At 26.5% G+C, this 13,055-nt stretch overlaps 3 protein-coding genes across 3 annotated transcripts; 2 read left to right on the forward strand and 1 right to left on the reverse strand.

Annotated features, from left to right (window-relative positions):
- Positions 1–626: 626 nt before the first annotated feature.
- On the forward strand, positions 627–2,912 carry PmUG01_11027900 (small subunit rRNA processing factor, putative; the record flags this gene model as incomplete). Its single annotated transcript, XM_029005928.1, has 1 exon — positions 627–2,912. The coding sequence occupies one exon, from the start codon at positions 627–629 to the stop codon at positions 2,910–2,912; it is 2,286 nt and encodes a 761-aa protein (XP_028862468.1).
- Positions 2,913–4,259: 1,347 nt separating this feature from the next.
- Positions 4,260–10,748, forward strand: PmUG01_11028000 (patatin-like phospholipase, putative; the record flags this gene model as incomplete). Its single annotated transcript, XM_029005929.1, has 2 exons — positions 4,260–4,473; positions 4,648–10,748. 2 exons carry the CDS (start codon positions 4,260–4,262, stop codon positions 10,746–10,748), a joined length of 6,315 nt encoding a protein of 2,104 aa, XP_028862469.1.
- A 553-nt stretch (positions 10,749–11,301) lies between these two features.
- PmUG01_11028100 (pyrroline carboxylate reductase, putative) lies at positions 11,302–13,053 on the reverse strand (the record flags this gene model as incomplete). The annotated part of the gene is made up of 6 exons (XM_029005930.1): positions 11,302–11,354; positions 11,518–11,950; positions 12,148–12,213; positions 12,428–12,502; positions 12,643–12,782; positions 13,035–13,053. 6 exons carry the CDS (start codon positions 13,051–13,053, stop codon positions 11,302–11,304), a joined length of 786 nt encoding a protein of 261 aa, XP_028862470.1.
- Between the last annotated feature and the right edge of the window lie 2 nt (positions 13,054–13,055).

Below are 13,055 nucleotides of genomic sequence, written 5' to 3' on the forward strand. Positions count from 1 at the left end.
TTTTAGAATAATTTTTTATTGTATGTAGCAATTACACTCAAGCAACAGCTGAATTTAATAAACCATAAATAAAAAATACAAAGCAATTTTAACTTGATCATACATACATATATGGACGTATAAACACCGTATGTATATATGTAAATATATGTATGCATATATATATGATTCAAAATAAATAGCTTAAAATATGGGGGATATTTTATTTTTATTAAGAAAATTTTGTAAGCGCAAAAAGTAAAAAAAAAAATAATATATATATCCTTATATATAGAGAGAGAACATCATATGTTTAATTAAACGTAATATATAACATAATTCTTTTACAGATGGAATCATTCCTTTTCACAAAAAAGGAAAAACAGTATTTTAAAATTCGTGTTTAATTTATTTTTTATTTTAAAATATAAAATAAAAAGTAAAAATGTTTTATTTAATTTATTAAAGGAAAAAAAGAATAAAACCTTCTATTTTTTAACATCACAACATTTGTTGCATGTTACATTTTTATATATAAAAGGTTTTATTTTGATATATTTTTATGTTCTACGATTTCCTGATTTTTCTGCGTAAGTCTTCCATTTAATGCTAATTACGTTATGAACTTGTATATATGCTAGAAGAAAATGAAGAAGAAAAAAAATTATATGTTAGTTGATACCAGCAAAATTAAGTTTGTTGAGAATTCCGAATCGGAAGATGTTGAATTTGAGGATGATGTCAATAGTAGTAATGTGGAAAACTTTAATTCCGTGGATGATACTTTAAGTGATAGTAACAATGAAAGTAGTGACCTCAAATCTACAAGCGGTAAAAAAAAAAAGAAAAAAAAGAAAAGTTTTGATGATAGTGATAGTGATAGTGATAATGATAATGATAATGATAATGGCGGTGATGAAGACAAAGACGACGAAGTAGAAAACGAAAAAGATGACGATTTCATAAAGATATCTTGGGAGAAAGATAAAAGAAATTACTATCAATATGAAAGTGAAAATTCGTCAAGTGATAATGAAGAAAACGATGAAAGAATAAAAGAAGCTATTTATCTAAATAAAAAAGAAAAAGAGAATTTGAATGAAAATGATTTTGATTTATGTGACATCTATATGACAGAAAAAGAGGACAAGATTTTAGAAAAAAAAAAGGGGGGCCATGGCATAGATGAGGAAGAGAACATTATTAAAAGACTAATTAGCGATGTGAGTAAGGATTTAAAAGGCAAAAAAAATGAAATAACCTTAGAAGGTAAGAATAAAAAGGAAATTGAACAAATAGTTATGAGTGAACAACAAGAATATAAAATTCTTTTAAAGGAGTTGTCTTCGAATATTCAAAAAGTTTTTAATGAAATTAATGATAATAAAAAATTATTTGAATTTAAGGAAATTGATGAAAATAATGTTAGTCCATCTGATATTAATAAGAATACTTTACTTTATCTTAAAAAAAAAAATGAAACAATGTTAACTTACATTATATATATTACATATTATGTGTTTCTTAAAATTATGAATTGTTATACTCATAATCACCCAGTACTAGATAAATTAATATATATGAACACAATCATTTCAAAAACAAATGATTTAGACAGTAAAATAAAGTTCAAAATTCAGCAGCTAAATAAATCCTCGGGTAGAGAGTTGGGCGAATTAGGGTCATCAAAAAAGAATGGTGAGACTATATCTAAAAAGGTGAAGATGAGAGAAAATGTTAGTAAAGGAGCGAATGAACTAGAGTTAGATGACGTGGAAGAAGATAGTGAGGATGAGGATAATGTTGAGGATGAAGATGATGTTAATGATACGGAAGATAATGATGAGGAAGTCGATGATGAGGAAGTTAATGATGAGGAAGTTGATGATGAGGAAGTTGATGATGAGGAAGTTGATGATGAGGAAGACGATGGTGACGAAGATGATGATGAGGAAGACGATGGTGACGAAGATGATGAGGCTCAGGATGGCGAAGTAAATGGTGATAACGAAAAATACAAAAACAAAAAATATAAAATCAGCAAAAGCCTTATAACGGAATACACAGATAGTCACATAAGGGAAAAGGAGAAGGAAGAAAAGAAAAAGAAAAGGGAAAAAATTAAAAATGAGAGAAACGTATTTTTAAAGGAAATAAAAGATATGGTATCAAATAGACCAGAAAAAATCGAAGAACATAATTATATGAAGAAAATGGAGGAAAAGTTAATGCATTTTGATGAAAAAATTTTAAATAAAAAAATTAAAGCATTAAATAAAAAGAAAAACAAGCTGAATAATTTAAGTAACGTTGGAATGACATCCAATGATTTATTGAAATTTGTGGAATTACCCGAAATGAACCAAGAAGAGAAAAATAAGAATTTGGAAGAAAAGAAAATTTTTAGAAGCAACATTAATAAAATCAAACAAATGAAGAAAAATAAATTAACAAATAACGTGAATGACGACTTTGTTTCCTTTAAAAAGTTTGACAAAATTAATAGCAGATATACCTCATATAAGAGTGAAGATTACAATAATTCTAATAATGCTAAATTTGGAAAGAACATATATAATGAAATAGATGATGAAAAAATCAAAAGTATGATAAGCTTTAAAAAAAAGAGAAAAGAAAATAAAAAATTAAACTTGGAACAAAAAAATAGAGAAATACGAAAAAAATTAGTGGACGAAGAAAATGAAATAAGTGATAGAAGAATACCAAATAAAAATATTATACAAAATAAGGGCTTAGTACGAAAGAGAAAATCAACCGATGGAAATGCAAGAGTTCATAACAAAATTAAATTTATGAAAAAAATGAAAACCTATAATAGTCAACATCCAAAATTAAAAGTTCATGAAAATAATTATTCAGGCGAAAAAAGAGGAATAAATCCATACCTAAAAAAATCCATAGATATCAAATAATAATTAAATTACAAAGTCAGGAAAATATAAAAGAAAAAAAGAAAATAATACAAAAATAAAAGAAAATTTTGCTCCATTTGTTTTATTTTTTTTTTAATTTTTTGTCACACATTGTGCACATTAATGTGCATATATTATGAAGTATACTTCATCATACGTCCATATATGTGTTATTTCTGCGTATTATACACATAATATATATATATATATATGTACAAGTTTACAATTATTTCATAAAAGGAATTCTTTTGACGTTTCTTAGTATATTTTGCTCAGTAGCAAATTTAAAAAATTTCCTATAAATATGTACTATATGCAAGCGTAGTTCTATCAATTAAAATGTTTATAATTAAAAATTTTTTCTTCTGTTTTCCTGTTTTCAATATTTACAACATATAACATTCACAATTTTTTATTTTTTTACATATAGTTTCAACCTTTTTCATCGTTTTAAAACTTAAGAGATATGTTGCATATATTTACATACATATAAAATAACTTAGCCATTTTAAGGAATCCTGTATCTCAAAATTAAAAAAATAACAAAAAATAAAACGTGCTAATTAGCATTTGTTTTGACAGATGCAATAAATTGTTATGCTTATCACTTGTTCAAATTTAGGTTAATGAAAATAAATATGCATACATATACATATATATAAATGTGAACATATCATATGAATAAAAAAAATATTTTGTCGTTAATGCTATAAATTAATATAGAGAATTGTGTCCCATGATAAAACACATTATAACATAATCAAAGTATATGAAATAAATACATATTAAAAAAATTAGAACAAAATGAAAAATGCAGAAAAAAGAAAAGAGTAAAAAGTAAAGAAGTAATTATATAAGGAACCAAAAACTAATAGAATTAGAAGCCTAAAGAAGAGAAAACAAAAAGCACAAAAAATTATTCTTGAAACTTGAGTCACATCAAGGGTAGTAAACAATGAAATGCTAAAGAATAAAGCATGTACTGTAAAAATAAAAAAAATAAATTATGAAAATATTATGGGAAAGCTTGAAAAAAAAAAAAAAAAAAAAAAAGGAAGATAAAACAAAATAAAATAATAAAAAATAAAATGCAAAAAAACAATAATAAAAATAAAAGGTTACATAAATTATAAGGAAATATTTGAAGAAATAGCTACGAAAAAGCAGTGTAATAAAATTATCCTTGTATCCTTTTTTTTTTTGCTTTTTTCCCTTAGAAAATATGTAATTTGTAAGAAGGTATGAACCTTTAAACATAAGCGTTTTTGCATTTTCTTTGTTTCATCCTTTTTTTTTTTTTGTTTTTATTTCCTTTTCTCCATTTTCCCATTTTTCCATCTTTATAAAATGATTAAAAATGTTTACCTATTTTTGGTTTATGCAATTTATTCGCTTCATATGTTTTCTTTATCATTAAGAATGCAAAAAAATTTGTTCAAGTATATTACACCTATATCAAGCAAACTTAATTTAACGAAAATTCGAAAAATCAAATTATTTAGAAAAGAAAAGCACAGAAAACAAGTTAATGTCTTTAACGATGTTGTAAATAAATACATAGGTACACAACAACATCTCCAAAATTTTATGACATCATTCATGAATATGTATGAAAACAAATAAAGTTCATGTGTTGTTCCTTGTTTATATACACTTACCACTTTGAAATTTTTCAATTTTGCAATTTATCAGTGTTTCATTTTTTCGTTTTTCCTTTTTTTTTCCTATCGCGTAGGTCTCGATTTGTTTTTCAAAAAACTTAACAATGTAACAAACAACGAGGAGAAACTAAATTACATAAATTTTTTGCATAAGATTGTTCAGGACAAAACATGTGAACGTCTGCTCCTTAGTAATAATTATATGAGAATAATTATTTATATATTAAATGAGAAATTTTTAAAATTAACAAAAAATGAAGAAAAAACGGAAAATGTTGATTATCAATTAATTTATAAATTTTTATTGATATTTAAAAATTTAACAAAATATAAAAAATTTTATCATGTTATTCTCAGCGATTATACACATAAAAATGTGAAAATATCCTTACTGTATATTATTATGAATATTTTAAATGAAAAGAGGAACAATGAAAAATACAAAGAAGCTAGTTCAATTTTTAATTATTTCACATCATTTTTTAAATACTCAGATGATAGTGGGAATAAAAATATAACTGAAGACACTTCAAATGTTGATGAAAAAAAAAGAAAAAACAAAAACAAAAACGAAAACAAAAATGAAAACAAAAACGAAAACGAAAACCAAAACCAAAACCAAAAAGGTGATATCGATGATATTAGAAATAAGATATATCATGTAGGTAAAAGTATATTATTAAAATTAAAGGAAGAAAAAATAAAAGTAGAAAACAAAACAAATGAAAAGCAGTGGAATTGTCAGAAGGAGGGGATGGTTAAAGAATGGCAAGAAGTAAAAAAAGCTTCAACATCCAACAACAATTATGAAAATGGTAAGGATATCGCAAATGAGGGGAAACAAACTAAACAGAATGAACAAAACAAAAAGGACGTAAATAATCATCATTATGAGAATAATGATAATAAAAGGAATGATGATCTTAATTCCTACAATAGGGGTGATATCGTAAGGGACAGTAACATTATGAAACAAAAAAGTGAAACGCAAAGTTGGAACAGTTCTAACGGTATCATATTAAATCCAAAAAAAAACATAGATGAAATAGATAACAACACAGATAATATACTTATTGATATAAAAAGAAATAAAAAAAATATAAACAATGAAAGGAAGGAAGTTGACTACAAAACGGTGAGTGGTGACCATGAGAAGGAACGAAATAATTCCAAAGTAGATGACAGTGATACGCAAAATTACAAAGAATTGGAGGAGCAGAAAAAGAATGCAAATAGGAGCAGCGAAATAAATAGTATAAACGAAATAACAAATAGCGAGGAAGGTAGTGTACTATTTCTTCCCTTCTACTTTAATAAAAATTCGAAAGACAACATTTTAACGAGTATAATAGTAAATTTTCAAAATAAGGAAGACATAATTGTGTACAAAAAAATAGCGAAAGGCAGGATGAGCGAGAATGGAACGGATAGGGTGAAGAAAAGAAATAATGTGTTCGACTATATAGGGAATGAGTACAACTGCAATAATTATTATGAAATTTATGATAACTACGCGGAAGATGATCAGGATATATTAAAATATGAAAAAAATAAGAATAGGAAAAAATTGCAATTAAGAGAACAAAAGGAAGAGGAAAAGGAAAATGATGGTAATAGAAACACAATAGATGAAACAAATGAAGAGGGTGAAGAAGAAGAAAAGGAGGAAGATGACGAGGGAGAGGTAGAGGATGAACAGGAAAACAATGAAGAAGATTCAAAGACAGATGAAAAAGATAAAGTAGAATACGAGAATAAATATGATGAAAATAATGTTAATATTGTGTTTAATGACTACGATATTAATGTAAAAGACATGGAAAATAAAACAGATACCAAAATTAATGTAAGTAGTGAAAATAAGAGTAAGTACATAAACATGGGATTACTAATTTTGGTTCGAAAAAAAATAAATACTACGGAGGAACATATAATTTTGAATAAACAGAATAATCAAATAAATGAAGAAATGAGTAACTCCAATGCAGGGAGCATTACCGATAGCAATAAAAAAGGAGAATGGGACAAGTCGTCAGCTATCAACTTACCAAGCCTGGGAAAACATAATTTATTTAACTATTTAAATATATATAAATACATAAATAACTTGGATTTAAAGTTTTCTTTATTCAAAAGGAATGAAAATAAAAGTAAGACAATTGAGGGGTATGAAGATATATACATAAAATACGACAACACGAAAGAGAAGAAGAATATGGAAAGCTATGTTCTTATTGGTATCATGAATTTTAACATGGATTTGATTAAAAATTTCAAAGCACAGAGTGAAAATGTAGTCAATGATACTACTAACAATAGTGTAGGAAAAAATGGAAATTCTATAAATATTACAAACCCGTATATAAATTTAACTCTACTAAAAAATTATGTCGAATCTTTATTCGTATACCTAAATTTAAATGACTACTTCACTAATAAGGTGCTAAAATTGCTGTATGAAATTTTAATAGAAAATAAGAATTCAGTTATTTATAATTTATATTATTATACTATTATAAAAGAAGAAAATATGAAGAAAATTATTGAAATATTGTCAAAAAATATAAGAAATAATTTACATAAAGCAAATACAACTCTTATACTTAGGATATTGTATATATTATGTTTTCAACAATCGTTTTATATAAATGTAATAGAAAAAAATGTTAAGGGAAAAGATAATTATTTACTTCTTTATAAAAATTTATCAAAATATATTGAAGATATAAAGATGGGGAACTTTATTAGAGAATTACAAAAAAATGAAGAATTAATTGAATGCTTGAAATTCTTAACTCTATTTTTTGAAAATAAATACAAGAAACAAAATTCTTTTTACATATCAGATGAAAAGAAAGAACAGTTTTTGTATGATAATAAAGTGGTAAAAAAAAAACTAAATAATATTTATAATAGACATTTTATATGTGAATATAAAGATTTAATAATCATAAGGAAGACAAATATAATATTAAAATCTTTAGGAGTTAATATGTTTGATCTATACAATGACATCATTTTTACTGATAGGGAACATAAAACACACGAATATTTAATGAAAGAAAATGATATCAAAAGAAATATTATTACTTATTTTACTGATAATGTTATAAGATATTTTGTCAAACTTAAAAAATATATTATCCCTAAAAGTGTAATGCTTCTAAATAAGGAACAAGCTAAGGAAAGTAATACATACCCATCCGTGAGAAACCAACAATATGGGGAAGTAAAACAGCATGTGGATAACCAGAGGAAGGAAGATCTTACATATCAAGAGAAAATGTCAATGAAAGGTAAGACCGATGTAAGAATTGAACAAACGAAGAATAATTCTTCGACTGTTCAGGAAAAAATGAGTGATCCTCCTAGCAGCACTGCTTATCCCAGTGATGAGATTTCCAGTGGAGGAGGCGCTGTTACTTCCTCTACGGAAGCTGCTACTACTGGAGCTACCACTGCTAATTCCGCTAATTGCACTTATCACTCAGATGAGGAGAAAAAGAGAAGGGAAAAAAAATACTTTTACAATTTAAACAACAAGGAATATATAAGTTTCGATAAATTTAGAAACATTGTAATAGCACTGAAAAAAAAAAAAAAAAGAAAATTAAGAATTCTATGTCTTGATGGTGGAGGTATTAGAGGATTGTTATCAATAGAAATATTAAAATGTATTAATAGTCATTTAAAAAAAAACTTGTTTGAATATTTTGATATCATATGTGGAACAAGTACAGGAGCAGTCATTTCCATTTTAATAGGTTTAGAGAAGGCGCACCTAAATGAAATCGAGTTTTTGTATAATATACTAATTAATAAAATATTTCAAAAAGATACATATGCTGTAAGAAATACAAGATATTTATTAAAACATTCTTACTATGATTCACACATTTTAAATGATTTATTAAACTCCTTTTTTAAAAATATTAGAATGTTTCACTATAATTCAGACTTCTTTACTCCGTACGTTTTTACTGTATCAACTCAAATGAATATCACCCCTTTACAGCCTGTCATACTAAAAAATTACAATGTTAACTTGAGGAAAATAGGAAATTATCAAGAGGGAGATAAAATAAATTATGACTCTGTTCAGGAAGGAAAGGGTTCAAAAAATGAGGACAATGAAGCATATGAATATTTAAATAATGATGTAGGAAGTGGTGAAGGAAGCAACAACAGCAGAAGCACTATTCAAATAAATGAGAACATAAGTAGTGTGAGCATTTACAAATGCTTCTACAACATCTTTGTTAAATATGTACTCAGGTGCACTACTGCCGCACCAGGGTTTTTCAATTTTTTTTCCTTTGATAATAATATATATGCCGATGGAGCATTATGTTTTAATAACCCTACTTTACTAAGTCTTAATGAAATGAAATTGATTTTTTACAACTATTTAAATAAAAAAAAAACAAGTATTTTTGATAAAATGAAAAATTGTTTTTTAAAAAATGAAAAAGTAAAAGAGAAAGAAAAAGAAAAAGCCATCAATTTGAATGATTATATTGACTGTATTGTAAGTGTAGGCACTGGTAAATTTAAACCAAAAATTATAAACGAGTTAAATGACAATAAAACGTATGATACATTTTTACGATGGGATGTTTTGTTAAAGCAAATTGTTTATTCTATAACAAACACGGAACTGACACATGATATATGTAATAATTTACTTGATAAAAACAAATACTTTCGTTTCAATTGTTTCATTAACAATATAAAGTTAGATGAGACTTCACCTGAAATTATTATGAAATTAAAACATATTGGAAAAAGATATTTCGAGGATCATAAATATAATCAAGAAAAATTAATTAACTTAATAAATATTTTAGAAGAAAAAGATGATATAAAGGAATATCATCAGAATCAGAAACGAGTATGGAAACCTTCCTACATTAGTTTATTCAAGTCCAAAATTTCAAATTTAATTTTTCCTAACGAACAAACATTTGATCATAGGGATTCTCCTCCCATCCCTAACCTTAAAACGATGCAAGGGAACGATAGTGCTATTTCAAAAAGTAGTGCCGACACTAATGCTACCACTACCATTTGCAGTAATAACAAAGTATCCCCTGATCAAAGGAAGGATGATACAAATTCATTGACCCATGGATCTAGCACAAACATGACAATGAACATGATAAATAAGGAGGGAAAAGCGAACCCTAACTCAGTCCCCTACCGAAATTTTAATTTCAAATTAACTGATGACGGTGATAAATTTGATCTGAACGATATTGAAGAAATATTAGATATAATAAATAAAAACAATAGTTCAATTAAAAATACAAACACATCTAACGGTTTCTTTAACTATTTTACAAATCTGTTTTATTATAATAATAATAAGTTTCTTAAGAAGTTAGAAAATATGCACAACAGTTTATTCATTCGGATGAAAAGGGAAAAAAACAATTATGTTAATGTTATACCTAACACGGGTATTAGGGTATTACTAAATGAAATTTACTATATTCTGCTAAAGAAAAATATTTATTTCCACACAGATGAACATGATTCATTAGCCGACCTTAATCAGAAAGACTACAACATCAACATTGATAAAATTATTCCATACGATCGAGTCAATTCCAAGGAATCTAACTTGAACGGGCAAGAACAAAATGGAAAAATACAAAACGAAAAAAAGTTAAATAGCCAAAATATAGGTGAACAAAAATTTGTAGAAGACGAAAGAGCTACAAAAAATGTAAGTAAAGACAAGAATAATAGTAACACAGACGAATATTACAGTAGTGAAAGCGGTTTGTATGGTGTAGATGCGAATAAGCACAATACTAAGGGCGCCCCAAGTACTAGAAGTAATGACAGTGGTAATAACAGCAATAGCGACACGAACAACCATAAGCACATGGCTACATGTGAAGGATACAAAAATACAGAAGGAAGTGATCCATACAATTCTGTGCAGCACCCATTAGACACCGCTAACAAGGAAGTGTTAAATGAAGAAAATAGTCTAACCAATATTGTTGACAATCCTCATATAAATAAAAAAAGAAATTTTAAAAATATTATGAGTTCGTGCAATATGAACTATGAATTTTTTAAATCATTAAATATAGAATCATCTGATGTTAAAAAAAATAATATAATACAGGTCTTAAGAAATTTCTTTTTTAAAAAAGATATTTAAAGTTTGTACATTAAAAAGTATGGCATCCTTATCATGGTTTACTGCAGTTTTTTAGTGATTTGGGACATTTGCTCAATTGTTTTCGCAGTTTTGCCATATTTTCTTTGTTTTGCTATATTTGCTTTGTTTTGCCATATTTTCTTTGTTTTGCTATATTTGCTTTGTTTTGCCATGTTTGCTTTGTTTTGCCATGTTTGCTTTGTTTTGCCATGTTTGCTTTGTTTTGCCATGTTTGCTTTGTTTTGCCATGTTTGCTTTGTTTTGCTATACTTGCTTTATTTTGCTTTACTCTGTTTTACTTTATTTTATTTTATTTTTCTATTCCTTCTTGTGCATTCCTTTTTTTATTATTTTTTTTTTCGTTTTTCACATATTCATGTATGTACCCCCTTTAACTATGCTTGTAACATATTCGTCTCTTTTTATTTTTTTTTATTTTTTTGTCAATTTAACTTTAACCATATGATAACTTTTTAAGTTGTGTTTTTGAATTTCTGAAAGCAAAAAAAATGTGCGGATAAAAAGTAAAACTTTCATAAAACGAGTTAGTCGATCATGAGCTCATGGACTTTGACTTAAGGCATGCAGAATCTACTGCATCCATGACTGTAGGGAGAAGGCGAAAAAAAAAAAAAAAAAAAAAAAAAATTATATAAATATATATATATAGCTAGAGAGAGGTGGTTAGATATATACAGTACAATGCACTATATTACAAGAACATGTGTACGTATGAGCAGAAGGTATGTGTATGCACGCGTTTGTTTACTTCCATATTTGAAGCCGTTTTTTTCGAGAACAAATAATCCCATAGCAGTAATACCACCAGGGGAACAAATGTTGTCCTTTAACTGTTGAACGGGTTGATCTGACGACTCTACCATTTTAACAGAGCCAAGTATAGTTTGCAAAGTTAATTTCTTTGCTAAATCCCTTGTTAAGCCATTTTTAACGCCTGCATCAATTAAACTTTCTATAAATAAATAAACATAAGCAGGTCCACAACCTGATATAGCTGTTCCTATGTTCATATCCTTTTCCTTTATTTCATGTATAACCCCACATGCACTAAAAATATCATTTACTCTTTTTTTGTCTACAGCATTCACATTTTTATTTACACAATAAATAAATGCACCCTCTCCAACTAAACAAGGGGTGTTGGGCATAACCCACACGATCTTGGCATCTTCTCCAGTCATCTACACATAGATATACATACCCACATAAATGTATTTGCATATATGTATATATAAATATATATATGTACATATATATATGTATATATACGCATAAAAGCATATGCGTATGTACAATATGCACTACACGATGAAGGATACTTAAACGAATGTCTGAAATATATATATGCTTGTGTTTTCTTTTTGTATGTTTTCTATACCTGTTCTAATTTTTCAATATTCAGTCCACCACATATGGAAATTAACAACTTGGAGGTCAAGTAGGGCTATCAAAATAAGGAAAAATTAAAACACCCGTTATACATATAAGTGTTTATATATGTATATTTATATGTGTATATGCATATATGCATATATGTGTAAATGCGTGTATGTACGTATTTATGTGTACGCATGTACGTACAAATACATATTCGTTAGAACACACGTTCACACTCATACGGAAGTTAGTTAAGAAGATATTATATTTTTCCGTAGTACCTTAATATCATTCAAAACGGAATTTGCAAGGTCCGGCTTAACTGCACAGATAATTATATCACACTCACGCGCTACCTAATAAAAGCATATATTATTTATTTTTATTTTTTTCCCGTACATTAATATAATTTTAAAAAAAATTTTATAATTTTATTATAATTTCATTATAATTTTAATTATATGTATAATATACTGTATGAGTGTATTATTTTTACCTCTTCGTTTGAGCTCAAATATTTCAAGGTGGTGTTTTTTTTTGATAGCGCATGGTAATAAATATTTTCCCTTTTAATTATATTAGAATTGGCAATTCCATTTGCTAGTGCAGATCCCATTTGACCAAAACCCATAAATCCTAAATATATAAATATATATACAAATATATGTCGAAAAAATATAAAAAAAAAAATAAATGTAGAGAGAAAAATAATTTTTCCAAGATTCAATGAAGTCCTAGCACATTTTAAATAATTCAAAGGATGTTTATGTTATTGTTTGGACATGTACAATAATGTATAATTACGCAAGCCTTTTCAATTAAAGACATTAATCGTTGATTATGTTTATTAAGAAATAATTTATTTAAAAAAAAAAAGGAAAATCCTACCTAACTTAATTTTTTCCATTT

Source organism: Plasmodium malariae (assembly GCF_900090045.1).
Source record: "Plasmodium malariae genome assembly, chromosome: 11".
NCBI classification, from domain to species: domain Eukaryota; phylum Apicomplexa; class Aconoidasida; order Haemosporida; family Plasmodiidae; genus Plasmodium; species Plasmodium malariae.